The sequence below is a fragment of the Mus caroli genome, chromosome 11 (genome assembly GCF_900094665.2).
Source record: "Mus caroli chromosome 11, CAROLI_EIJ_v1.1, whole genome shotgun sequence".
NCBI lineage: Eukaryota > Metazoa > Chordata > Mammalia > Rodentia > Muridae > Mus > Mus caroli.
The window spans coordinates 69,829,254-69,856,654 of NC_034580.1; the positions used below are offsets into that span (position 1 = coordinate 69,829,254).

Genomic DNA, 27,401 nt, shown 5'->3' on the forward strand with positions numbered 1-27,401 from the left:
CAGGGTTTCTCTGTATAGTCCTGGCTGTCCTGGAACTCACTTTGTAGACCAGGCTGGCCTCGAACTCAGAAATCCACCTGCCTCTGCCTCCCAAGTGCTAGGATTAAAGACGTGGGCCACCACGCCCGGCTCCAAGGAACCATTCTTGAAACAGAGTCTTTGAATAGTGGGAATAAAAATCATGTTCTCAAAAGTATTTCCTTACATACCCAATCAATGATCAAATCTGAGTCTTAAATAATGTAACAACATGCCCATAGTTCCTATTCGCCTGGCCTAAGAAACCATCACTTGGCCACTTCACAGCAAAAGCACAGTGAAGCTGTTCACGCAAGCTGGAAAGATGATGTCAAGAAGGAAGGGAACAGGGCACAAGAGCCAGGTCAGGGTTAATGCAAAGTGAGAGTCCAGAGTCTTCTCAAACCACCGTCAAACTCCAAGGGTGCATGAAAAAAATATGATACATTTATGTATGTGAGAGAAACAGTATTATCCCATTTTAAAAAGAAACTAGGAAACCAAGACTTGAGTTTAAGTAACTTTACTCAAGTTCACAAGTAAAACTCAAGTAAGTCTGGACTATTCAAGACTATCTCTCACCAAACCTCAGTTTCCACGATCAGCAGCTATATTTATTAAATAGAGTGACTACCAGTGTGCCAGGCTCTGGAAACAAAACAGTGAACAGGCAGACAGGTTTTTTGTTTTGTTTTCTTTTGTTTTTTTTGCCTTCCATAGTTCACACCTGGTAGACCCAGCTACAGAGGCAGGGTGAGGAGGGAGGCCTCACTCATCTACACTGCAGGCTCTCTCACAAGCTGGTGAGTCATTCATATGAGCACCCCCCCACCCCCCGAAATTGAAATGAGCTTCTAAGCAGCGTCAAGGTAAAGGGAATTAGTGGAGAGAAACTCTTGTTTCTGAAGGATTTCCCTCAAAAGGGCAAAAATAATCTGAGTCTTAAAAACCATTCTTAAAAATACCCGGGTTCCTGGGTAAGGAGGTGGGCGTGGAGGGAGAAACGGTGAGGTGTGCAACGAACCCTCGGCTAGCCACGACGACTCACTTGCCGGGGGAATACAAGAGGGCGGTGTGTTGGATACCCGAGGGCGAAGCCCCTGGAACTGTGGCTCGCGGCCTCCAGGAGGCCGGTGCGGACCCCGCCCCCTCCCCGGGCAGTACCCGCAATGAATGGGCAACTCGGGTTCTCCAGCAATTGCCGCCACCCCTCCCCTGATCGCGGTCTCCCCGCGCTGCTGCCGTCACAGGGCGGGGAGCGGGAGCACGATGGAGCAAACAAGCCCCAGGGCGCAAGCCTGACCCAGGCCGAGGGCGCTGCCCAGGACACGCAGAGAGGGGCGTGGGGCGCGGCCCGTCCAGGACCCCGCCCCCGCCTGGCACGGTGGGCTGGCAGCCGCGCGCGTGGGTGCCACCACCTCTCTGCTCCCGGGCCAGCGCGGGAGGGGTGCGAGCCCCTTGAGACCTTGCCCCGGACCGTACCTCCTTCTTCACGTTCCACAGCAGCTTTTCTTTGACCGCGTCCTCTGCGCTGCCCATGGTGCGGCAGGTGGCGGGCAGGTGGCACCGAGCGGCCCCCTGAGCCCCCCGGTGCGCCCTCACCGCCTCCGCGCCTCCCGACTCAGCGCCCCACGCGCGAGGCGGAGCCCCCGCCCGCTGCACTCCCCGCCTGCAGCCGCCGCAGCCACTGCCCGGTGCTCAGCTCCGCAGCCATCTTCCGAGCCCCGCAGACGTCAGGCAGCAGGCCCGGCCCCTTCCCACTGCCGGCAGGGAGGGGGTGTGTGCGCCGCGACTGGGGAGGTGGGGGGGGGTCAGGGCGGGTGCGGACGCCTGGGGGCGTCGGGCCCGGGCGCGCGCCGCAGGGACGGTTGTCATGGCGACCGGCCGGCTCCCGCCCCGAGGGCGCGAACCCGCATTGTGAGCGCTGGGAAGTCAGCCTCTGGCCAGCGCGGCGCGGCGCAGCGGGCTGACTTTGGGAATGTGCTTGTGTCTGGGCAAACCTCAACCACCGTGACCGCTCCCGACTTCTGGCCCCTGGGAGAGGAGCTATAGGGAGCCAGGGCTATAGGTCACTGTGGTTCGAACCTGGTCCTGTCACTCCTCTGGATCTCGTGGAGTGTTCATATATTCCTTGCAGTTCAGTCGCAGAGCTTGCAGGAGGAAAGCAAGGACCCGACCGCGAGCTCCTAAGAACAGGTGCCCGAGCGCAAGGGGAAGCCTTCGCTCTCCTCTGGGTCGCTGACGTCCGCTTTGGTTCATCTTGCAAATTTGTGGGAAGAGGGGGGCACGAGTTGGAATAAGAGACATTCCAGAGTCGGTGACACGAGCCCCTTCTAAGTGATTCGCGTTGGAAGTTAGAGTAATAGAGGAAAGGAAAGGCCACTCAGGTACAAATGTCACCCCTTTATACTGTTCCCTGGGACCGCAGAGAGCGGCGTGCAATAGTCTACGTGAAAAGACTTTTATTTCTTCCCACGTGATGCAACTGAAGTGTGCAAAAATGGAAAGATGGGCGCAAAATTGACCTCCTAATCCAGAGCCGGAGCCGGAGCCGGGAGACTCCTGCCGGCATCCTCCAGCTCTCAGCAGAGGGCTGCAGCGTGGGAAAAGGCACCACGACGTCTCGGCGGACACTCAGGACTCGGCGCTCGCAGGCTGGCGGCAAAAAACCTCGCGAGAGGTCGCGGAAGCGCTTAGCCTGAAGTCCGTCCCCGGGGCCGGAAACGCTCCGGTCCTCCCGGAAGTAGAGTTCACTTGGTGCACACGTGGGCTGCAGAATGGCGGCTCACCGCTCCGGGCCGCTGAAGCAGCAGAATAAAGCTCATAAAGGCGGGCGGCACCACGGCGGTGGGTCCGCACAACGGGACAGCAAAGGTGAGTAGACAGGAGGGAGAGGGGCTGCTTAGCCGGTACCCGTGCCCACACCGAGACTAGACTTGGGACCCTTGCCCAAGGCTCTTTTAAGCAGCCCAGGGAGGTTCTTGTTGGTTGATTTGACTGAGAGGAGAAGAGCAGCCACTTCCGATCTGCCTTCCAGGCCGGGTAGGACCGAAAATCCTCTGCAAGAAGCTTAAGAGGCAGCTCAGTCGAATAGACCAGAGGCATCGCGCCAGCCAGCTCCGAAAGCAGAAGAGGGAGTCGGTGAGTAGAAGCGGGGGTGGGGAAGCTTATGGCTTGAGATTTGTAAAGTCTCAAACTAGAAAATGGGACACGGAAATGGGCCGAAAACGGAGGTAAACCCAGAGTACCTTCAGGCCGTGTTCATTTTAGAACGAGGCCCTGCCAAACTCCTTGACAGCACATCCATACACGTGGCTTTTTACGAGAGAATGCTTGGTCCTTGGTCATCTTTATTTATACGGGCTTGCTCTTTTGTAGATGATGACTATTTTAAACAAAGGGTTTCACTGTGTAGCCCAGGCTGGCCTAGAACTCAGATCCTCCTACCTCTGCCTTCTGAGTGTTAAGTTTAAAGGCTTGGGCCACCACACCTGGCTGCTCTGATCTTTTCTTTTTTTTTTTTTTTCTTTTGAGACAGGGTTTCTCTGTGTAGCCCTGGCTGTCCTGGAACTCACTCTGTAGACCAGGCTGGCCTCGAACTCAGAAATCCGCCTGCCTCTGCCTCCCGAGTGCTGGGATTAAAGGCGTGTGCCACCTCTGCCCGGCCTGCTCTGATCTTTTCTAAAGTTTTACGTTACCTAAAATTACCTTGGTACTTTTACAAAGCAACAGAAAGGGGTTCTGCCCTGGGGTTACAGCACCTGTATTTTTGAAGATAGAATAGTGAAGCAAATGATTGGATCTTTGTGTTGCTAGGTTCTGGCCGAGAAGAGGCAGCTGGGCAGCAAGGATGGGCCTCCGCATCAGGTGCTGGTGGTGCCTCTGCACAGCAGGATTTCCCTTCCGGAGGCATTTAAACTGCTTCAGAATGAAGACTTGGGAACGGTGTATTTGAGTGAACAGGGAAACACCCAGAGTTTTATGCTTCTGTGCCCTAGCTTGAAACATCGATGGTTTTTCACATATGCAAGACCAGGTTAGAGAGTCCGCGATACTTTTCTCTCATTGTGTTTAAGTAGTTGTATCTCTTGAATATAATGTGCTAACTATCTTTTTTTTTTTTTTTATGGTGTCTTTTGTATACAGGGGATCTGCATACTCTGTTAGACATGGCTAAAGTCGCTGATACCATTCTGTTCCTCCTGGACCCACTAGAAGGCTGGGACAGTACTGGGGATTATTGCCTGTCTTGCCTTTTTGCTCAGGGCCTTCCCACCTATAGTAAGTGTGCTGTATTGGAGACCAGCAAAGAAAACAGCTCTGGTCTGGTCATGCAGGCACAGTGTTTAAGATTTAGTTTAGGAGTAAATCAATGGGTTATATTCTGCTGGTGTGGGCTATACTTACCAGATTAAACATTTTCATATATTTTTTTTTTCTTTCTCTTTGTTTCTTTATTTATTATTTGAGACAAAAAGAGTTTCTCTTGGGTGGCCCTGACTATCCTAGAACTGGCCCTGTAGACCAGATTGGCCTTGATCTTTCAGGGATCCGCCTGCCACTGTCTTCTGTGCACCACCCAGTTGTTTTTATATTATTAAAGTGAGTTTTTATTCCTGGGTTGTTGTCCAGTGGGGGAATAGAAAGTTAACACTCATAGTGACATTTCGTTGTTGGCTCAGTGTTGCGTTTCCCAGTGATCTCTGGGACCACGGCAGAGCTGACCACTGGGTTGTCTGGGGACTGGAAAGGGATTTTCAAGTGGTCAAACAATGACTTCCTACGCTCTTCTCTCTCCTTTCAGCACTAGCTGTCCAGGGCCTTTCTGGCTTCCCACCAAAGAAACAAATAGATGCCAGAAAGAAGCTAAGTAAAACGGTGGAAAAACGCTTCCCTGAAGACAAACTTCTGCTCCTAGACACGCAGCAGGAATCAGGAATGCTACTTAGACAGTTGGCTAACCAGAAGCAACGGCATCTTGCTTTTCGGGATCGGCGAGCTTACTTGTTTGCCCATGTTGCTGACTTCGTGCCTAGTGAGGAGAGTGACTTAGTGGGCACCTTGAAAATCTCAGGCTATGTTCGTGGGAGGACTCTGAATGTAAATAGCTTGCTGCATATCGTTGGACACGGAGATTTCCAAATGAATCAAATAGATGCGCCTGTGGATCCGTTCCTTTTAAATCCTAGAGTGATAAAATCCCAGAAGAAAACAAACATGGCAATGGAGGTAAGATTGGGGTTTTCATTTCTGGGAGTCGAATCCCGGCCAAGCCAGCCCTCCACTACTTGCCTACATTTCTTGCCCGCGATTGATTGTTTTCAACTTTTTTACTGAATTTCTTTTGGTATGCATCACTGGTGTGCAAGGTCTGGTTCTCTCCTACCTTGTGGGCCCACCCTGGTTTTTAAATTTTCAAAGCAGATCGTTTGCATGCTGAGGCCAATGAGAAGACTACTGCTAGTTTGAAATGTCAGGCAATAGGCATTCAGACACATGCGGGCTAAGTGTATTTATCTGGTACTTTCTACATACTTTGCACCGTTGGCAGATGTGGCCTCTTGTCTTAGAACTTAATTTGAATTAGGAAAAAAATTCAAATACTTGTGAATTTAAAAATTACAGTAGTTAAGGTTCAGACCTGCTGTGGAAACTCAGAGTACAGTAGCTAGCGGCATAGGAGAGACCAGATTTAGCCAAGTGTGTGGAAGGGGTGAATGACTTAGTTCAGCAGAGCTGAAGGGATTATGTTGGGACTTAGAACCTACATCCAGTGATCGAGTGGAGGAATTAAAGCAGTGTCCGCCACACTTGGACTTCTGGCTTTCTTTGAACTTTTAAAAGGCTGGACCTCACTATGTAGCAGTGGCTTAGACCAGGCTTGCCACAAATTTTACAGAGGTCAGCCTTCCTCTGCCAGTTGAGTGTGTTGATAAAAGGCGTTCCCCACTGTTCTGAAGAGAGCACCTTGATTGAAAGGTGGTGTAATAAACAGGAGAGTGTCAAGATTAGTAACAACCGCACAAGTTAGTTAGGAGAGCAGATCAAATGCTAGGCGATGGCCATTTGGAAAGTGATTCTCTGGTTAATTGGTGGGTCTTTCAGATGCATGTCTGATAGGCTCTTACCTGCTTTTGGGTCTTAGGTTTGTGTTACAGATGCTGCTGCTGACATGGAAGAAGACCTTAAGGTTCTGATGAAGGCAGACCCTGATCACCAGGAGACTTTACAAACAGAGGTTATTCCAGATCCTATGGAAGGAGAGCAGACCTGGCCCACTGAGGAAGAGCTGGATGAGGCAGACGGTCAGTGATAGCAAGCTTGTTACTCTCCTGACTTTAATTCTGTATGCTCTTTACTTGGTCAACGGTCTCATGCTTATAGGGCTGGATGAGGAAGTGACTGGAGTTTAAATGCCAACTGGGTGCACTAAGCAAACACTGAGCACAGCTCTGTTTCCTCTAGAAATCACCCCAGGCTTGTCTCTTTAAATAATAAATGACATTAGGCCCAAGGCAGGGTTTATTTAGCTGTGTCTTTGTCGTTAAATGTGAGGCGGCTGAGTTAAAATTGGAAGAAGTCTGTGTTCTTGTGTAGCTGCTGTCTTTCATGTTGGTAGCAGTGCCTGCATAGGTAAGAATACTAAAAATTGTTTGTACTTTTACAGACTTACTGAAACAACGGTCCAGAGTGGTAAAGAAGGTCCCTAAAGGAACATCCAGTTACCAGGCTGAGTGGATTCTGGATGAAGGTGATGAAAGTGATGGCGAAGGTGGTGAATATGATGATATACAACACGAAGGTTTCATGGAAGAGGAGTCTCAGGTAAGAAAATGGGCCACTGGGTCACCTATGTGGCCCATTATAGCTCCAAAACCAAGGCTGTACTGTAAAGTCAGCTGCTGAACTATGCTGTAACTAAGGGGGAAATGTGTATCATTTGAGGTTGGGAAAATGGCACATTGGGTGAAGAGCACTTGCCACATAAGCTTTAGGACTTGCATTTGAATCCCCAGGACCCATAAGAAGCCAGAAGTCGCGGTGTAATTCTGTGAACTCGGTGCTCTGTGGCAAGATTTGTAGTAGAGACAGGATCTCTGGAACACTGAGGCCAAGTTAACAAACATTAAAAGATCCTGTCTTGCCAGGCAGTGGTGGCGCACACCTTTAGTCCCAGCACTTGGGAGGCAGGTGGATTTCTGAGTTCAAGGCCAGCCTGGTCTACAGAGTGAGTTCTAGGACAGCCTGGGCTACACAGAAAAACCCTGTCTCAAAAAACAAGAAAAACAAAACAAAACAAAAGATCCTGTCTGAAGGCAGAAGGTGAGGAAAGACAACCAGAGTTAAGCTTTTACCTCTACAGGCATACCTGTACTCAAATAAACATAGTCTCGCCCTACATTGTTATATTTATATTGGTTGCAGATAGGTGGCTAAAAATTTAATTAGATCTTTATTTAATTCCTTTTGGGGCAGAAATCGGTGGATTCTGCTGTTTTTTGTTTGTTTGTTTGTTTGTTTGTTTTTGTTTTTTTTAATTTTAAAGAAGATGATCTTACTAGCCCATAGGTGACCTTGTACACACAGCAATCCTTCTAATCTTTCCAGAACTAGGATCATTTGTGACACCAAGCCTGATTGCTATTTTGTTTAGCTTTTTATTTGTGACACCAAGCCTGATAGCTATTTTGTTTAGCTTTTTATTTTTTTTTTTTTTAAATGTCGGGACATTTTATTACTGTTGGATAGGTTTTTGTTTTGTTTTTATTCTTTTCATGCACCCCCTGTATTAACTCTTGAGCTCCCTGTGTAGCAGAGAAGGACCTTGAATTACTTATTCTCTTGCCTCTACCTCCCCAGTGCTTGGATTATGGAGGTACTCTAACGTACTTAGTTTTGGAATTGGTGCTAGGAATCAATCGACTCCCAGGGCTTCTTCACAAATGTCTGGTGAGCATATCACCAGCTGAACCACACCCACACACACATTGTTTTTAGGTATGTGGGGGGGGGCTTTTTGAGGGAGGTGTTTGAGACTGGGTCACATGTTGCTCTTTGAACTCTCACACACCCCCAGCCTCCCAAATGCTGTGATGAGAGGTGCCTATCACTATGCCCATCTTGCATGCTTGCTTGTGTCTATATGTGAACTAGTGTGTGGTAGTCAGGAAGCTTACTGGAGCCATCTCTCCCTTTCCACTATTTGAATTCCATGGATATAATTCAGGTTTAGAAATAGATTATCAGGGTTGGAAACAAGCATCCTTACATTTTTAGCCATCTTATAGGTGCTATGATTTTCATTTTTTGGGACGTAGTCTTTTATGTATCTCAGGCTGCCTAAAACTCTGTAGCTGAGGGTGACCTTGAACCCAGCTGTTGATGCTGTAGGCATGTGAAATCTGCCCAGCTTTAGGCTCTAATCAAGAGCTTCATGTGTGCTGGGTAGGAAAGCACTCTTAACAATTGAGCTACATTCCTTGCCCTTTTGGGGTTTTTTTCTTTTTTCTTTTTCTTTCTCTTTTTTTTTTTTTTTATTTTGGAGACCATCTTAGTCTCACCCAAGCTGCCATCAAACTCATAGTGAATCACCTGCCTTAGCTTCCTCAATGTTAAGACTATAAGTATGTTTCATATTGCACATTTTTAATTCTCCGTTTTACAGGATGGCAGTGGTGAGGAAGAAGAGGAAGAGTGTGAGACTATGACCCTCGGGGAGTCTGTGCGTGATGATCTATACGATGAGAACGTAGATGAAGAGGACGAGGAGAGAATGCTGGAGAAATATAAACAAGAAAGACTGGAAGAGATGTTTCCAGATGAAATGGATACCCCCCGTGATGTGGCTGCTAGAATTCGGTTAGTCAACAAGTGATTTCAAACAAGTTTTATTTAAAACTTTCATGGTTTAGAAGTCTGTGAGCAGAAAGCAAATAGAGAACAACAGTGTTCTTGTCCTTGAAGGAAGGACTAACACGCTGAGAAGCAGCAGCATATTATCAAGGTTTAGAGTTGTTCAGAGGCCCTAGTGAGAGAGACATGAAGGTTAATTAGCAAATATTCTTTGTGGGAGTAAATGCGCAGAAAAAAAAAATTGGAAAGTAAGAGTGTATATTTTGAAAGAAAGCTTGTAAAAAAAAGAAAATGTAAGGCTCTGATGTAAGGCAGGTTGAAGAGCTATATTCCTGACAGGTACTTGTAAGTACTTGTCCTCTTTGAAAAGCCTGGCTTGATTCTGAAATACTTGTTAGAAGCTGTTGTAGAACATGGTTTTTGCTAAAGCTGTTAGTCTGGAGATTGTGTGAATGATAGGCTCTCATGCAGACCAGGCCAGCCTTGATCCTTTGCCACTATGTTTCAAGAGCTGGGAATGTAGGTGTGTCTTTCCATGCCCAGTTCTAGCCTATTAGACCATTTGGTGCCTTAGTTTCTTGAGACAGTTTAGGCTGATGTGGAACCATGATCCTGCCCCGGCATCCCCAGTGCTAGACTTTGTTGTGCTGTGCTGGGGATTGAACCCTGGTCCCATGGGCATACTAGATAAGCATTATACCAGTGAGTTACATCCCTAGTAAGAGTACTTTGAACAACCTAGAGCCTTAACCATTTTACAAGTGAGGTGAGTTTTATGTAGTACTAAACGTCTTATTTTCTTTAAAACTTACGTTCTAGATTTCAGAAATATAGAGGCCTCAAGAGTTTCCGGACATCTCCTTGGGACCCTAAAGAAAACCTTCCTAGAGATTATGCTCGGATATTTCAGTTTCAGAATTTTGTTAATACTAGAAAAAGAATCTTTAAAGAGATTGAGGAAAAAGAAGCTGAAGGAGCTGAGGTACCTGCCTTCTGCCCACCTTTTAATTTGTTTTTGTTTGATATCATGCTGCTTGTTTGGGGATGAGGAGCAGTCAGAGATAAGTAGCTGAGAAGGTTGAATCTGGGTGGTTGATGCATCTATGAGTGTCAGTCTTGAGAGATGAGGCTTAGCACATACCTGGAGAAAGGTTTCATCATTATTGGCACCCGTGACTATTGTGCTTTCTCCTGGCAGGTGGGCTGGTATGTCACACTCCATGTTTCTGCTGTCCCTGTCTCAGTGGTTGAGTATTTCCGGCAAGGAGGGCCCTTGATTGCATTTTCTTTGCTACCTTATGAACAGAAGGTAAATCAGTGTTTTGTGGGAAATGGAGAGGTACAAATACCTTTCCCAAGTGTACAACACTTTGCTCATTGGGCTGAGAGCCTACCTTTTTGATTGAGGAATTAAGATAGAGAAGTCAATGATGGTTATGCCCAAGATGTCTGAACCTGTCTGAAGCATCTTTTTGATGTAGTCTGTGTGGTTCTGAGACTTCTCTAAATGTGTTTTTCAGATCAAATGGGGGTTAGCAGTTGTAAATGTCTATGCCCATGTATAAATCTCTTCTCTACGTAGCCTATAATCATGTATACTGGGAGTGGGAAGGCTGGCATAAAGGTTGAAGAAGCTTGGATGGTTGTGGCTGGGGGGGGTATATGGTGGTGAGGGGGCTCTTTATGGAACAGTGCTTACACATGTGCACGGAAGCACCAATGAGGCCTAAACGCACCATGATGTCAGTTGGTGGGTATTTGATGTCATTTGACTTGTTAAGTAGCATGGTCAGTTCTTAGAGTGACTGATGTTTGCTTGCTTTGCTTTTCAGGTTAGGCTGTTGTATGCCTAGAATGTGAAGCTTTTTCTTGTTTGGTCCTCAGATGTCAGTATTGAACATGGTGGTGAGCCGGAACCCTGGCAACACGGAACCTGTGAAGGCGAAAGAAGAATTGATATTCCATTGTGGGTTCAGGCGTTTCCGAGCTTCGCCTTTGTTCTCTCAGCACACAGCAGGTAAGCACAGACAGCTGCTGGAGCTTTGCCACTTCTTCTTTGTGGTTGAAAGTCTCTGGGATTAGAAATATTTTTAGTACTCTGACTTAGGAGCCAATGATGTTTTTATTCAAAATGTCTGAACCTGTCTGAAGCATCCCAGTGATGCAAGCTGTTGTACTGAGGCTTCTCTGCTATGAGTATTGTTCCAGAGTAGGTATTAAATCCCAGTGTAGCTTCAGGACTAGGAATATGTGTTGCCTTTCAGTGACAGGAGACAAGATGGTGACAGCTTCACTGGTGCTCTGGGTACATTCTCTTACCATCGTGTGAACATTTTGTAAACAAAAGTTTTATCGAAGAGATGGCGTATCTTTTTTTTTTTTTTTTTGGTTTTTCGAGACAGGGTTTCTCTGTGTAGCCCTGGCTGTCCTGGCACTCACTTTGTAGACCAGGCTGGCCTCGAACTCAGAAATCCGCCTGCCTCTGCCTCCCGAGTGCTGGGATTAAAGGCGTGCGCCACCACGCCCGGCTGAGATGGCGTATCTTATTGCACTGAGCTGGGTCCTCCCACCTTCCCCTCCTAGTATTACTGTTATTACTTGCTTGTTTAAGTAACTTGTGTGTGTGTAGCTGTCTTGTTTTACTTTCTATTTTTATTTTATTTGATAATTGAGAGACTAGGTCTTAATATGTTGCCCAAGCTGGCCTTGACCTTCAGAAGGCTGGGAGTACTGAGGCGGAGGGGGGGTACACTACCATGCCCAGCTGGCACTGTTACAGACCACACTGACATACCTGAGTAATTGAAATATAAAGTAACATGGACTAGTTGCTGAACCTGAGGACCTACAGTCAGTGAGTGCCCTGACTCCCATGGTGGAGCAGAGGACTGTCCTCTGACTTCTATGCATATATGCCCCCACACCCCCAAATAAATGAGATGTATTAAAAAGCTTTGTATTGTTTTGAGAAAGTAAGGTGAACAGTTTCCCTACTAGGTTACTCTCCTACACAGAAGCAGTCATCTCACAGCCACGTTCACTGACACGGGAAAAAGCCCAAGAGTTAGAAGTATAGAGAAACCAAAAATGAACTGGGAACTTTAGCCCTTGATGGCAGAAAGTACACAGCAAGTTCAAGGCCAGCATGCAATACATGAACTCCTCTCAAAACTAAGCAGACAGGAGCCTGTAGAGGACCCAGGTTGGATTCCAGCATCCACATTGGTCAATCTGGAAAGAGGCACCTGCACTCAGATACATACACATAAATAACAATACAAACACTGAGGATATGCTGTGGGTCTATGGCAGAGCACTTAGTGTGCACAGAGCCCTGGGTTTCATCTCCATTGCTGAAAGTTTAAAGGGTGGGGCCACATGTTGCAGCAGTGCAGCTTTTGACACTTTGCATTGCTTATGGTTTCTCACAAGGCCTTTTGCTTTTCTGTTTACTTATTTTGGACCCTTATTATGGAAGCTGATAAACATAAATTTCAAAGATTCCTGACTGCTGATGCGGCCTTAGTGGTGACAGTGTTTGCGCCAATCACGTTCCCTCCTGCATCTGTGCTGCTTTTCAAGCAGAGAAGAAATGGTATGTTGGATTTGGAATGTAAATACCAAACATATAAGCACCCACTAGCACCATAACTCTTCAGTACTTAGGCTGGGGTCTCGCTGTAGTAAGGAATACTGGTGTTCTGTTTGTTTTAAATACCAGTTTTAGCCTCATTGAGGGTGTAAGCCCAGAGTGATACATCAGTTGTTACCTGTTGGCACACTTTACACACTAATCAATATATGTAAGGTGGGTGTGAGGGACTGGCTCCATTAGAAATGTCTTTTAGTGGTCTTCCTTTGCCTCGGGAAAGTAGCATAGTAGTAGATGGATGGGCCCTTAAAGTAGACTAGAGCTATGGACTTGGCCGTAGATTGACAGTGCTCTCTTTCTCAGGAATGCACAGCCTCATCGCTACAGGCCATCTGTTTTCAGTGGACCCAGACAGGATGGTCATAAAGAGAGTGGTTCTAAGTGGTCATCCTTTTAAAATTTTTACTAAGATGGCAGTAGTGCGGTACATGTTCTTCAGCAGAGGTAGGTGTGAGAAGGAGAGTGGTGGGAAGATGGCCTTGTGGCTGTGTGGGTAAATGTTTGACTTTGTTTTTCCATTCTAAGAGGATGTGATGTGGTTTAAGCCTGTGGAACTGAGAACCAAGTGGGGCCGCCGGGGACACATCAAAGAGCCTCTAGGTAAGAACCTGGGATTCCCAGGGGTTGGTTATCTGAGACTAGTGGGCTGTAAGTTCACTGCTTGAATGTGTCCACCTTATTTTGACCAATTATCCGTTTAACTTCTAGGTACCCATGGCCATATGAAGTGCAGTTTTGATGGGAAGCTGAAATCTCAGGACACAGTATTAATGAATCTCTATAAGCGAGTGTTTCCCAAGTGGACTTATGACCCATATGTACCAGAGCCGGCACCTTGGGTTAAAAGTGACTTCTCTTCAACAGTGTCTGAAGCAGACATGGAGTAATGGAGAGTCAGTTGGAGTCTGTGGGTTGTGACCAGGCAGTTTGTGCTTTGTATTTCAGTGTCCACGTCTCTGCTCAGTACAGGATTTACATTATTATGTACACTTTCTTGGCTAGGATTTTGAACATAGTTTTTAAAGGAAGATGGAAACAAAATTTTCATCTAGAGACAATCTTCCCTGAATTTAAACCGAAACAGTCTGGTAAGGAGCTGGCTGTTCAGCCTGCTCCACCCAGTTTAGGGAGGTTAAGTCTACATTCCCCCCACTGAGTACAATGCAGACGTTCTTTACTTCTGGAGAGACTGTTTGGAAATGCTGAGACAGCACTGCAGCCAATGCCACGCCAGCAGTCGGCTCAATGAGCAGTTTCATTCTTCCCCACACCAGCTGGGTTGCATACTGTAGGCACAGAAAGGAGCAAGGGTTAATGAAGCAAGAAACGGAGCTAGAGTCTAGTGGGTTACATTCGAAAAGTGAAGTAGACATTTGGGTTTGTTGTGATAAAGTATGTGATCTACTCTCAGGGTTCTGTTAACAATGCCTGAGAAATTAGACCGGCGGTTTTCTCATCTGAGTCTTACCTTGATTTCATCTTCTGTGACAGTGAAGACATCATCCACAAGGTCTCTTATAATAGGCCAGGTATTTAAGCCAATGCTGGATTTGACACCATCTGCTATGGTTTCTGGAGGATGAAGATTGGGGGTCAGTTCTCCTTTCAGTTTAGACTGGTAGCAGTCATCTGCATTCGAGGGTTCAGCAGCGTATACCTTCACACTAGGTTTCAGGGCCTGGGGAAGGAAGGCACACGTTACAATACAGCCTTTGTCTGCGTAAAGGAGGCAGAGAGTGTTAAAGATGTGCTAGCCTTGATGATCAGAATGGAAACGTGACCTTGAAGCACTTTAATAAAAGTTGTATCTGATAACTGGCTTGTCTGGATTCTACTAATTGGGAAGGACCATAGCTTTGTGAGGTGGGCTTGAGGAGTAAGGATGCCACCATTGTAACTGTTAACTGCTTCTATAGCAGCATAGAGCAAAAGGACAGTGGGCAAAGAAGGCTATGAGAGGTAATGGTCCTTTACCTAGTCTAGGAAGTCTAGAAGGTGTTCTTGTCCCCACCCCCACCCCCCAGACAGGGTTTCTCTGTATAGCTCTGGCTGTCCTGGAACTCACTTTGTAGACCAAGCTGGCTTTGAACTCCTGCCTCTGCCTCCCAAGTGCTGGGATTAAAGGCATGCGCCACCACCACCACCTGGTGAGGTTGTTTTCTTACCTTAATTGTAATGGCTATTCCGGCAACCATTCCTCCTCCTCCTACTGGTACCACCAGTGCATCTACCAAGGGAACCTGTAGTAATAATGTAAACAGGCCAACTAATAAACCTTTATGTGCGCTGGAGAGATGGCTCAATGATAAGAGCACTGCTCTTTCAGGGTTCAATTCCCAGCAACCACATGGTGGCTCAACCATCTGTGATGGGATCAGATGCTTTCTCTGGTGTGTCTGAAGAGAGCAATGGTGTACTCATATACATAAAATAATTTTTTTTTCCCCTGAGACAGGGTTTCTCTGTAGCCCTGGCTGTCCTGGAACTCATTCTGTACATCAGGCTGGCCTCGAACTCAGAAATCCGCCTGCCTCTGCCTCCCGAGTGCTGGGATTAAAGGTGTGTACCACCACTGCCTGGCAAAATCTTTTAAAAACAAAGCCTTATGTGTACATACAATCCACAGCAAACCACTTTACTAATAGCTACATAGAATTATGCCATCTTACCTGGTTCAGCACTTCCAGGGCAATTGTTCCTTGTCCAGCTATCACTGCAGGCTCCTGGTTGGGATGGACCAAGATGCCTTCGGTTTCTTGCATAATTCTTTGAGTGACCTTTTCTCTGGACTAAAAAGGTAGCATTAATGTAGCTTACTTGACTTAAAGTGAGTTTAGTTCCACAAAAGTTTAATTCTTAATACTTAAAAGACAGATTTTTTTTTCACATTTCTATAAATAAACATGGTGTGCTGGAGTACTTGTGAGAAAAATGCATTTTTTATTGGGTGACAGAGGAGCTTCATCACATGACAAGCTATTGATTTTTTAAAATTATTATTTATTTATTTATTTATTTATTTTTTGTTTTGTTTTTTTCGAGACAGGGTATCTCTATATAGCCCTGGCTATCCTGGAACTCACTTTGTAGACCAGGCTGATCTCGAACTGAACTCAGAAATCAGCCTGCCTCTGCCTCCCGAGTGCTGGGATTAAAGGCGTGCACCACCACACCCGGCAAGCTATTGATTTTTAAAAGGATGTTTGAAGTTAAGTGCGAAGTATACAAGGTTAGAATTTGGCCTTTCTGAAGAACGGTTTTGGGAGAGGATATTGCACTATATTAGATAGGAAGGTGGAATGGCTGGTTCGTCCAGGCCGAACTTGCCATTCTGTCTCAAACTCCTGAGTGCTAGAATAGGCATGTCCTATCAAGTCTGGCTTTAGTCATAAGCTGAGACTAATGATATCCAGTAAAGGTAGATATGAGAGAGAGAATAGGTTGAGAGAGAGAGAGATAGGCTGGCCATACTAAGAGAAGAGGAGGCATAAGAGGCAGACCGTCAGTCATGTGAAGATGCTAAGTTGCTGAGCACTGCTTTCTGTACCTCGTCACTCGGGTCACTGTATACTATCGATGCTCCATAGGCTTGGATTGCCAGTTTCTTGCAGTTGGGAGCTGTTTGGGGAACCACAATGTAAGCAGGAATTCCTGGGAGGGGAAGGACATGATAAGTATGAGGGCTGTCTAGGATAGAAACTTAGATCATTTTGCTTACAATCAAACAGGTAGCTTTGTACTACTTTTGATACTACCCTGAGAAAGTTACGTACCTTCCAGTTTGGCAGCATAGGTGAGAGCTTGGCCATGGTTTCCGCTGCTGTGAGTAACTACGGCTTTGGGCTTCTCTGCTGGTGTGTCAGGAATTAAGCCTCTGATGGCATTAAGGGCACCTCGAATCTGGAAGAGATAGTAAATTATAAATGGTGCATTTCTAACAATGGGAACATGTTCAGAGATATGCATTCACTTGTTTATTATGCAAACCGTAGAGAGTATTTACACAAACAGCCTGCTATACACTTGAGGCTACAATGATAGACTATTGCTTGAAAGCAATAAACTCAAGCATGTAAAAATAATGAGAAATAATAGTACAGGCAATTGTAATACAGTGGCATATACAGAAGGTTAAAATGATATTACTTACACAGCACATTTTTCTCCTTTTTTATTACTTTTATGTGTGTGAAAGTTTTGTCTTTAAGTATGCTTATGCATGATGTGGGAGCCTGCTGGATCCTCTGGAGTGAGCATTATTGTTTGTCTGGTTTTTTTTTTTTTTTTTTTTGGTTTTTCTAGACAGGGTGTAGCCATGGCTGTCCTGGAACTCACTTTGTAGACCAGGCTAGTCTCAAACTCAGAAATCCACTTGCCTCTGTCTCCTGAGTGCTGTGATTAAAGGCATGTGCCACCATGCCCGGCTGTAGTGAGTATTATTGAAATCCAGGTCCACTCCAAGGACAAGTGACCTTCAATGCTGGGCCACCCTGGTCACCAGCCCTGCTCCTGAGTTAAGACTGAGTCTTACTCTGTGGCCTAGAACTTAGCTATGTAGTCCAGGGCAGTTTTGAACTCAGGGAAATCATCTTGCCTCAATCTCCCATGTGTTAGGTTACAGGGGTTAGTGGCCACACCTAGCTCTAAAAGACTTCTAGTGTAATGTGTTTTGCAGGACAGAAGGTAGATCTGGGAAGATCTAATGTCACTGTGATATATATAGTTCTATAACTAAACATTGTATACTCACACTACACTAAGTATAAACTATTTTTCTTGGGCTACAAAGAGCCCAACAGTTGAGAGGCCCTGGGTTCACTTCCCAGTACAGTACATATGGCAGTTTACAACTCTGTAACTCCAGTTCCAGGGTATGTGACACATTCACAGACATGCATGCAGGCAAAATACCAATACACATAATTTAAAAAGTTAGAAGTTAGAAACAATTTTTGTGATGATTCCTTTTTACTTTTTATGTGCATCGGTGTTTTACTTACAGTTGTGAGCTGCCATGCTGGTGTTTAGAATTGAACCAGCATCCTCTGGAAGAACAGCCAGTGTTAACCTCTGAGCTGTTTGCCAGCCCCAAGTATTATTCATAATAGTAAATTAGCTTTTAACTGCTTTACTTTGTAAATAAACAAAAAAAAGTGTCTTGTGGCTCAGGCTAGCATTGAATTTGCTATGTAACCATGGGCAACCTTATCCCCATCCTTCTGTTAAGATATGCAAAAATGCACAGCTGGGTGTGGTGCTTCACACCGTTAGTTTTTTAGACATGATTCATGGGACCACAGTTATAATGGATTTTAGGTTGTGTGAAAGTGGCATAGCAATGTTGTAAACCTGGGTACCCTCATCTTCAAAATTGTGCAACCTCTTGTTTCCAGAGTCATTTATTTACTGTTAGTGGACAGAAGAATAAAGCCAGTAGATTTGGAAAACATATATAATAAAACTGATTTTTACCTTAAAAGACCCAGTTTTCTGGAAGAGCTCACATTTGAAGAAAAGATTGCGCCCTGCTATTTGATTCAAAATGGAGCTTGTTAGCACTGGGGTGAGGTGGATAGAGTCTTGAATGTTGATATGAGCTTTTTCAACATCAGCAAAGGAGATGCAGTACTGAGCACACATGGTTCTGAAACCCAGGAACAAGGCAAGGGGTCAGAGCACAGTCCAAACAATGATTCTTTAAAACACTGAAACAGGACAATGGCCCTGGGATGGGGGCAGGGGCTGCAGTGCTGCTGCAGCTGCTCTCATTACCAGTGTTTGGTTCAGAGAGGAACATCCTGGAATCTGAAGTTTTCAGCCCCGCTGTCTCCTACACACACACCTCTTGGCACTGGTACAGGTATGTACCTTTTCATCATTGTATAGCCAGGCTGGCCTTTACAATTTACAGAGATCCACCTGCCTCTGCCTCCTAAGTACTGGGAATAAAGGCTTGAACCTACACCTGTTGTTTTGTTTGTTTTATGAATCTCAAGTTTCTTTATGTCATCCAGGCTGGTATAAACCCCAAGGGATCCTTTTGTCACAGCCTTCTGATTCCTGGGACTATTCCTGTGTGCCATTGTACCCGACTTATATTTTTATTTTAAGAATTAACACATACTGTGACAGGCAAGGTAGCTCAGCAGATCAAGGCACATAAGGTTGTAATGACCTAAGTTTGGTTTCCAGGACCCATATGATGGAAGAAGAGAAGCAACCCCCAAGTGGTCCTGACCTCCATACATATGCCTTAACATACATGGTTAACACACACACACACACACACACACACACACACACACACACACACACATACACACATACACACATTAATGTATCCAGGAGTGATGGGCATACCTTTAATCCCAGCACTCTGGAAGCAGAGAAAGATGAATCTCTCTGTATCCAACGCTAGCTTGGTCAACATAGTTAGTTTCAGGTTAGCTAGGGTTACATAGTTGAGAGTCTGATTACATAAATGAACAAAAGTTATTTTGGAAAAAAAAAAGTGGACTATTTGTTTTTTCCCCCTGGTTTTTCCAGAAACCAAGGTTTCTCTCTCTGTGTAGCCCTGGCTGTCTTGTAACTCACCTTGTAGACCAGGCTGTCCTCTGCCTCTGTCTTCTGAGTGCTGGGATTGAAGGCTCATGCCACCACTGTATGGTTAAATGTTTATGTGATTGTATGTGTGCATAGCATGTGAATGTATTCATGAGCCCTGGAGCTCTCTGTTTTACTTTTTGGAGGATTCTGCCATGTAATACAGGCTGTGGCCCTCAAACTCACAATCCTCCTGCTTCCACCAACTGACTGCCAGAATTACAGCCATGTGCCAACATTTCTGGTTTGTAGGTTCTGTTTTCTTTTGAGACAGGGTCCCATGTAGCCCAGGGTGGCTTTCAACTTATGTAGCCAAGGATAGGCTTGAATTCCTGATCTTTCTGCCTCCATCTTTCAAATGCTAGGATTACAGATATGTGCCAGGAAGCCTGGGTACATTGTTAATTTTTATTCTTTTGGGAAAGGGTCTGGCTTCTGTAGCTGAGGCTGGCTTGGAGCTCATTGTGTAGACTAGGTAGTCCTTGAACTCGGGCAGTCCTCTTGCCTTGGCCTCCCAATCCTTGGGATTACAGTATGAATCACTATACCTTGACCAGTCTTACCCTTTTTAGTTCTAAGTGCTGAGATTTCAGACCTACACCACTGTGTCTGGCTTTAGTACCATTTTAATAAGTCATTATCTGTTTCCAAAACATCCATCCATCACATGACTGTTAAACATTTTCTTGCTCTTTTGGGGGGCTCAGTTTTCTCTGTTTTCAGTTTTCATAATTGTATCTAAAGGTACACACAGTCCTAAGACATCATGTTGGTGCAGTGATGTCAGTCTTGTAACGTTTGATAGCCACTGCCAAGCTGATTATCAGTCTAACAGACAATATCTAAAGGATGCTTGCTCACTTCTGCCTTGCACTGCTTTGTCGTTGTTTGCTCTTTTGGGACAGAGTTTCTCTGTGTAGCCCTGGCTGTCCTGGAACTCACTTTGTAGACCAGGCTGGCCTCGAACTGAACTCAGAAATCCGCCTGCCTCTGCCTCCTGAGTGCTGGGATTAAAGGCATGTGCCACCTTGCCCGGCACTATATTGCTTTTTATGACATTTTCTTCTTCCTGTGTCTTGGGGTGGGTACCCACTATGACATCAGAGAAAAGCTTTGGGAGTTGGTTCTTTTCTTCTGCCATGTGTGTCCTGTGGATCATACTTGGGATGTCAGGCTCTAATCCAAGTGCCTTTACCCACTGAGTCAGCTTTTTGACCTGCTATATAATTTTTTAAAAAAACCTTTTTTTTCATAGATTGATGTGAATGAGTGTTTTGCCTTGGTCTATGTATGTATGTATGTATACCATGAGCATGCGTGATGCCCATGGAGGCCAGAAGGAATCAGATCTTCTGGAATTGGAGTTCCAGGTGACTGTGAGATGCCAGGTGGATGCTAAGGCTCAAACCTGGGTCCTCTGGAAGAGCAGCTACTGTTTTTAACTCCTGAGCCAATTCTCCAGCTCCTACCATGGCATTCTAAGAATAATTACTGATAATATAAATGAAGACTAAGATTTTTGTGGATTCATCATGTTACTAAATTATCTTGTCAGCTTTTAAAGTATGTCCCCACTACTGTCTTGGATGGGATCCAAGGACTCAGGGTAAATGCTCTACCAGTGAGCTTTATTCACAGTCCCAGCTGGCTTCTTTTTATTTATGTGTCTGGGCATGCCCATGTGAGCTTTGTGCACCACATAAATCCTGGACCTTGAGTTACAGGTGATGTAGCCACTGGGCCCCCTGTGTTTTGCCAGGCTAGCTGCTTTATAGCTGATGCCCTTTAATCTTTTATTTGTTTTTATAATTTCAGATATGGCTTACGGTAGTTTTCCTTTTCTATATTTTGAAATAGGGTTCCCCTGTGTAGCCCTGGCTATCTTTGAACTCACTTTGTAGACCAGGCTGGACTTGGACTCAGAGCTCTGCCTGCCCCTGACTCTCTACCTCCCAAGTGCTGGGATTAAAGGCATGTGCCATCACTACCTGGTATGGTTTAAGGTAGCTTTTCAAGTAGTATCTTTAAAACGAACTGCTCTTCAGTTCTCAGATCTTACTTTGGCTGTGCTATTTTTAGCTTCCACAGGGATCTGAATTTTTTTTTTTTTTTAAGGGAAAGGCTTGGGTGGGGAATTGCAGAAGCAGCAAGGAAAGCTATATGTCTAGTTCTCATATGTCATGACTTCCAGGCTCTAGCCAATCCCAGGTCTGAACCCACACAGATGTGGGGCCTCTTTAACCACACTGAACCTTAGAGGGCTTTCATTATGTCAGACCCTTTAGGGAAACTTGAAACTGCAAAGACAAACATCATTCATATAGTAATTCCCCTGGATTTTCTTCACATTTAGAAAGTAAGCTATCAAAACCACCCAGGAAAAAGAGCAGGGGCTCTCAGATGGGTCTGTAGTTGAGAGCAGCAGCTGCTTTAGTAGAGGCTCTCAGTTTGGTTCCTAGCACCCACATGGTGACTCACAACCATCTATAATTGCAGGTCCAGGAGATCCAAGACCCTTTTCTGACTTTGCCAGCCACCAGGCATACTTGTAGTGTACAATCATATATGTAGGCACAATACTCATATAAATGAAATAAAATAAGAAATCTATGCTTGGTGTGGTTGCAGACACATCTACTCTCAGTACTGGGGAGACAGAGAGAGGCCAGACTGCTCTACAGAGAAAGCTCCAGGCCAGTCAGAATTAGAGTGAGACCTCAAGGGGTGGGGAAGGGGGAGGGAAGGGAAAATAAAGATTTGTGAGCCCTCTCATGCAGGTAGCAGGCCCACCCATCCCAAGACAAATCATGCCCTTGAAACGTACCCTGTTGTGGGACAATGCTACATTATTTAAGTCACTCTTTCTTGCTTTTTCCTTTTTTTTTTTTTAAGACAGAGTCTTGGATAGCCTACAATGGCCTGAGACTTGGTGTGTAGGAGCACAAAGATGTTCTGGGCCTTCTGATGATCCTGCCTCTACTTCTTCTCTTTTTATTTGTTTGTTTGTTTGTTTTTTTGAGACAGGGTTTCTCTGTATAGCCCTGGCTGTCCTGGAACTCACTTTGTAGACCAGACTGGCCTCGAACTCAGAAATCCGCCTGCCTCTGCCTCCCGAGTGCTGGGATTAAAGGCATGCGCCACCACGCCCGGCTAGCTGCCTCTACTTCTTAAGTATCATGATTTCTGGTACATGTTATTATGTTCAACTTTCAATTTTTAAAATAAGAGTAATATAATTCGAGTAAGCTCTGATCAGGTAAGCGCCATGTTAGAATACATGCACACATATATGTAAAATTTTGTGATTTTGAACTCAGGTTTTTAGTATGTATATGAACCTGGCCTTGACTTTGACTTTTATGGTCATTTTGCTTTCTTCTCCCGAGGGGTTGGGTGATGGGGATACACCACCATTTTTAGAAAAATACTCTGACTACATTACAGTGAATAAAAAGGAAAGGCCAAATACGTAACCAGGGAGCCCAATTCAGAGGCATTCCAGTACATGTGAGGGACAATGGGGGCTTGAATGGCAAAAGAGATAGAAAAACATCACTTATGATACTTTTATGAAAACAGAAACTTTTAAGGGACTAAAGATGTCCTTCAGACAGAAGTAGCCCTGGGTTTGACCCCCAACTCTGCATAAAATAAGCTGGATGGTACAGGCTGGCACCAGGTGGAGGCAGGAAGATAAGTTCAAGGTCATCTTTGGGCTACACAGCTAGTTCCAGACCAGTCCATGCTACAGGAGACCCTGTATCAAAACATAAAAACACTCCAAAAACGTGAAATCTCCCTAGGTAAGATACATAAATGGCCAATGAGCACATGGAATATTCCCAGATTCATCAATCACTAGAAAAATGAAATCAAAACTACACGGGACCCCAGCTTGTAACCATGAGCACTAACGCGGACGGAGCGGAACGGGAGCCTAACGGACTGCTGGGCAGAATCCGAAGCAGGGAGGCGCCATGGGAAACACTATGCTCGTTCCTAAAAACAATGGCCCCAGGGTTAGCACCTGAGCCAGCAACTCCATCCCTAGAGCAGATCAAAAGAACCGAAAACATTTCTATATCCCATGTTCATAGCTGCATTAGTCACAATAACCAGGAGAAGCCAGTGGACACTGATAGACGATGTTTATACATATATAATATGCACATAAAATGGAAGATGCACTTAACAGGAGGAAATTCTAACATGTTGTAAAATAGATGAACACTGAGGGCATTATGCTAAGGGAAATAAGCCATCGGAAAAGATTCCTACTACATGATTCCAACCCTATGGGATACCTCTAGTAATCAAATTCACATTTATGTGTATTTTACCACAGCTGAAGGAGCAACAAAGGATAATAGTTATAATTAGGCCTATATGTCTGTCATATGATGACCGCTCTCCCTTGGTAACTTGGCTTTCCTTGATTTGACCACTTGAGGGGAAGACAACCTACCCTGAATCTGGGTCACAGCTTTCGTGGCAGCCCACAGAAGAAGACATGAAAGAAGGAAGCTTTTGCTTCCTGCCTGCTTGCCCTCACTCTTGCTGGTAAGTTCATCTACCTTGCTGCTGAGGCAATCCTTCACTGGAGTTAGAACCAACATCTTCGGGATTCCAACAAAGCGTGGACTGAACATTACAAGTTTCTTGGCTTTTCTGCCAAGAAACAACCATTGTGGGACTAACCACCATAGCCTGTAAGGCACTCTAACACATACCCTTTATTTATATACATATAATCCTATCAATTCTATCCCTGTAGAGAGCCCTACATAATACAGTTTGTAAGTGGTAGGGCCTCAATTTGAAGTAACGTAGGCAAAGGATGAGTGTGTCCAGGTTCTCTGGCTCATGGAACCCAAGGAAGGGTTGAACAAACCACAGAGGGGAGGTGGAGCTTCAGCAACAACTGCACCACGGTCTTGGGAGCTTCCGTGACTGTCACTCAGTTTCTCACCTCTGCTGCCTCTGGCACGGCGGCTTCCTTCTTACAGCAGACCAGCTGGCTCCGTACGGCAGGACACATGGCTGCTGACAGCTCCTGTGTTTTACAATTTATGGCTTCCATACTGAAGAGGGATTCTCTCTCAATTTCAGTTCAAAAAATTCTGGGTAAGGACTTTGATTGGCCCATCTTGGCCCAGGACCAGTGTGGCAAAGGGTGTAAGGTCATTTAGGAAATACTACATAATAGAAGTAGTTATGGAAACATGAAAAAGAAACAGAATGAGATCTATAGCACAGTATCAATTATGTACATTTATAATACATACATAAAACATTATACATTATGCAAAGATACATGTATATTTAAGGACATATGTCCAGCACATTAAAGCCACTAAGGAGTGATGGAGCATGACTGGGAATTGAAATGAGAAAGGCCTTGTTAACGACAGCGTGAACACAACAGCATGATTACCTCAGTTCTCTGCTTCTGTAGGGAAACAGCAGTAGAAGGGGAAATGAAGGAGGGGAAAAAAACAAAACGAATCTTCCGTGTAGTAGTGAGAGGCAGTTTTCAGAAGACAAAGGATGACAGCTAGGGCGACGGCCCAGCTGGTAAAGTCCCCTGCTGCCAAGTCTGACAACCTCAGTTCCATTCCCAGGACCCACATGGTAGAGGGAGACACCTGACTCCTGCATGTTGTCTTCTGACCTCCACATGTGAGCTCACACACATTCAATAGTGTAATTAACACTGTGCTGAGACAGTAGGCCTGGATACCTTGGAACTCATTATATAGAGGAGGCTGGCCTCAAACTCAGAGATCCACCTGCCTCTGCCTTCCAAAGGTACACAACCATGCCAAGCTCCTTTCTCTTCTCTGTGTGTTTGTGTCTGTGTGTTTGTGTGTCTGCATGTAGGTGCCTGAAGAGGGTGTCTTATTCACTAGGAACTGGAGTTACGAGCAGTTAGAGGCTGGAATTCTCTTATGTAATATCCTGGGTTGCTGGGATTACAGTCATTTACCACCAAGCTGAAGTCTTTTTTGTTGTTTTAATTAGTTCTTCATGAGTACTTTAAATCTAAAAATTCAAAATTTCCCTCATCAATTTAGTAGCTTTCTAGCTGGGTGGTGGAGGCTCATGCCTTTAATCCTAGCACTAGGCAGAGGCAGGAGGATCTCCCCGAGTTCAAGGCTAGCCTGGTCTACAGAGTGAGATCCAGGACAGCCAGGGCTACAGAGAGAAACCCTGTCTGAAAAAAAAAAAAAAAAAACAAATAAGTAGCTTTTTTTCCTGTAACTTGCCTGTTGCTCCTCTTCAGTCAGCTGCCAACATTTAGAACTTGTATTATCTCTCATCCTTATGTATTTATTGTGTTCCTGAGTTCTGTTTTAGTACTTAAAGGCTCTTTGGTCTGATCACTGTCAGCATTGAATTAAGTTGGCCATGACTGTCCTAGGGGAGTTTTCTTGTTTAAAATTATTTTTCGTTCTTTAAAAAAATGAAAGTTAGCCGAGTGTGGTGGTGCACGCCTTTAATCCCAGCACTTGGGAGGCAGAGGCAGGTGGATTTCTGAGTTTGAGGCCAGTCTGGTCTACAGAGTGAGTTCCAGGACAGCCAGGGCTACACAGAAAAACCCTGTCTCGAAAAAAACAAAAATATAAAAGTCATGGGGCTGGAGAGATTGCTCAGAGATTAAGAGCAAGCACAGCATGTTCTGGCAGAGAACAGGAATTCATTTCCCACATCAGGTGGCTCATAACCTCCTCGAACTCTAGCTCCAGGGGGAATTCAAGGCCTCTTGGTTTCTGCAGGCACCTGCACTCATGTGTATGTATGCATACACAGACTCATACATATAATTAAAGATGAGACAAGTTATTAAAAAATGACAGACTGGGAAATAAAGGAATAAATAAATAAAAGTTGGGGCTAGAGACACAACTCATTCAATAGGGTGCTTGTCCAGCATATTCAATCTTTGCATTCAATCCCCAGTAAAACTTCAACCTGGCACATCAGGATAGATCCATATCTGTAATGCCATCATTTAGGAGATGGAGGCAAGTATCGTTGGCTACATAATGACTTCAAAACCAGGCTGGATACAACAGAATTTAGCTCAACAAAAGAAAACAAAATGAAACAACTTCTCAAACTGATGTCTTCAACTGGATATGTAACCAAGGATAACCTTGAATTTCTAATTCTTCCCCTTGTACTTTGCAAGGGCTGGGATTACAGGCTTCTGCCACCATAACAACCCAGTGTATGTGGTGCTGGGGATCCTTTTTTTTTTTTTTGAGAAAGGGTCTCATGCAATCCAGATTGGCTTGGAACATAGCCAAGGATGACCTTAACCTCTCAATTCTTGATTTTCTTGCTTCATTTCCCAAGTGTTGCCTGCACTCCTTGTATGTACAGCGAGGCTAACTGGGAACTCTTGTATCTTCTTGCCTTAGCATCTAGAGTCATGGTGTTAGAGATGTTTGATACCATACCCAGCTTCAAGTTAGGATTTAAAAAAAAAATCCTATTGTTGGGCTGGAGAGATGGCTCAGCGTTTAAGAGCACTGACTGCTCTTCCAGAGATCCTGAGTTCAATTCCCAGCAACCACAAGGTGGCTCACAACCATCTGTAATGGGATCTGATGCCCTCTTCTGGTGTGTCTGAAGACAGCAACAGTGTACTTATATACATTAAATGAACAAATAAATTTAAAAAAAAAAATCCTGTTGTTAGTGTTTTTTACACAGGTGTTACTATATAGCTCTAGTTGGCATGGAACTCACTATGTAGACCAAACTGTCCTCCTGCCTGTGTATTTTTGGTGCTGGGCATGTGCCATCGTGTCTGGCTTATGTTTTGGAGATAGAGTCTACTCACGTTCTTTGGTTTAGCTTTAAACTCAATGGACTCAATGGTGGAGCACAGCCTTAAAGTTTGATCTTCCTCCCAAGTGCTGGAGTTACAGCATGTGCTATCATGCCAGGAGCACAAAGCAGTTTTTTTTTTTTTTGTTTTTTTAAAGATTTATTTATTTACTGTATGTGGGTACACTGTAGCTGTAGGTTGTGAGCCTTCATGTGGTTGCTGGGAATTTTAGGACCTTTGGATCAACTCTGCTTGCTCTGGTTGGCCCAGCTCTCTCCAGTCAACTCCTCTCCAGACACACCAGAAGAGGACGCCAGATCTCATTACAGAGGGTTGTTATCCACCACGTGGTTGCTGGGATTTGAACTCAGTAGTCAGTGCTCTTACCGCTGAGTCATCTTGCCAGCCCCAGCAAAGCAGTTTTTTTTTTTTTTTTTT

General features: G+C 45.0%; 3 protein-coding genes and 2 non-coding genes across 10 annotated transcripts in view; 3 read left to right on the plus strand and 2 right to left on the minus strand.

Annotated features, from left to right (window-relative positions):
• Sgsm2 (small G protein signaling modulator 2) overlaps positions 1 to 1,772 on the minus strand; it is a 40,929-nt gene extending 39,157 nt beyond the window's left edge. For both annotated transcript variants that reach the window (XM_021176527.2, XM_021176526.2), the window contains exon 1: positions 1,501 to 1,772. In XM_021176527.2, coding sequence (XP_021032186.1) covers positions 1,501 to 1,557 — 57 coding nt within the window. In that variant the 5' untranslated portion in view covers positions 1,558 to 1,772. The remainder of the gene's footprint in view (positions 1 to 1,500) is intronic.
• Positions 1,773 to 2,583: 811 nt separating this feature from the next.
• On the plus strand, positions 2,584 to 14,338 carry Tsr1 (TSR1 ribosome maturation factor). The gene is made up of 15 exons (XM_021176237.2): positions 2,584 to 2,892; positions 3,056 to 3,159; positions 3,835 to 4,054; positions 4,165 to 4,299; positions 4,823 to 5,247; positions 6,164 to 6,323; positions 6,686 to 6,843; positions 8,684 to 8,877; positions 9,691 to 9,853; positions 10,070 to 10,180; positions 10,756 to 10,888; positions 12,350 to 12,466; positions 12,827 to 12,967; positions 13,049 to 13,123; positions 13,232 to 14,338. Exons 1-15 carry the CDS (start codon positions 2,796 to 2,798, stop codon positions 13,408 to 13,410), a joined length of 2,412 nt encoding a protein of 803 aa, XP_021031896.1. The 5' UTR covers positions 2,584 to 2,795; the 3' UTR covers positions 13,411 to 14,338.
• The window catches only part of Srr (serine racemase), a 19,168-nt gene continuing 1,940 nt past the window's right edge, over positions 10,174 to 27,401 (minus strand). For 3 of the 5 annotated variants that reach the window (XM_021176238.2, XM_029483653.1, XM_029483654.1), the window contains 8 exons: positions 24,096 to 24,321; positions 17,996 to 18,167; positions 16,297 to 16,423; positions 16,071 to 16,174; positions 15,193 to 15,312; positions 14,689 to 14,763; positions 13,992 to 14,201; positions 13,436 to 13,809 (listed from right to left, as the gene is read on the minus strand). In XM_021176238.2, coding sequence (XP_021031897.1) covers positions 13,594 to 13,809; positions 13,992 to 14,201; positions 14,689 to 14,763; positions 15,193 to 15,312; positions 16,071 to 16,174; positions 16,297 to 16,423; positions 17,996 to 18,163 — 1,020 coding nt within the window. In that variant the 5' untranslated portion in view covers positions 18,164 to 18,167; positions 24,096 to 24,321 and the 3' untranslated portion in view covers positions 13,436 to 13,593. Of the gene's footprint in view, positions 10,805 to 13,435; positions 13,810 to 13,991; positions 14,202 to 14,688; positions 14,764 to 15,192; positions 15,313 to 16,070; positions 16,175 to 16,296; positions 16,424 to 17,995; positions 18,168 to 24,095; positions 24,322 to 27,401 lie in introns of those variants that run through there. The other 2 variants (XM_029483656.1, XM_029483655.1) reach the window with 2 other exon arrangements.
• Positions 10,288 to 10,380, plus strand: LOC115032711. Its single transcript, XR_003838330.1, has one exon. It is a non-coding gene; the product is annotated as a small nucleolar RNA SNORD91 family (small nucleolar RNA).
• On the plus strand, positions 10,974 to 11,064 carry LOC115032710. The gene has a single exon (XR_003838329.1). It is a non-coding gene; the product is annotated as a small nucleolar RNA SNORD91 family (small nucleolar RNA).

What these genes read in the sequence shown, in the direction of transcription:
- Tsr1 (XM_021176237.2), top strand. Translation starts at nt 2,796, where the DNA reads ATGGCGGCTCACCGCTCCGGGCCGCTGAAGCAGCAGAATAAAGCTCAT. An exon ending in TTTCACATATGCAAGACCAG is followed by an intron (nt 4,055 to 4,164) that starts GTTAGAGAGTCC and finishes TTTTGTATACAG; the next exon opens with GGGATCTGCATACTCTGTTA. An exon ending in AAGAAGCTGAAGGAGCTGAG is followed by an intron (nt 9,854 to 10,069) that starts GTACCTGCCTTC and finishes TTCTCCTGGCAG; the next exon opens with GTGGGCTGGTATGTCACACT.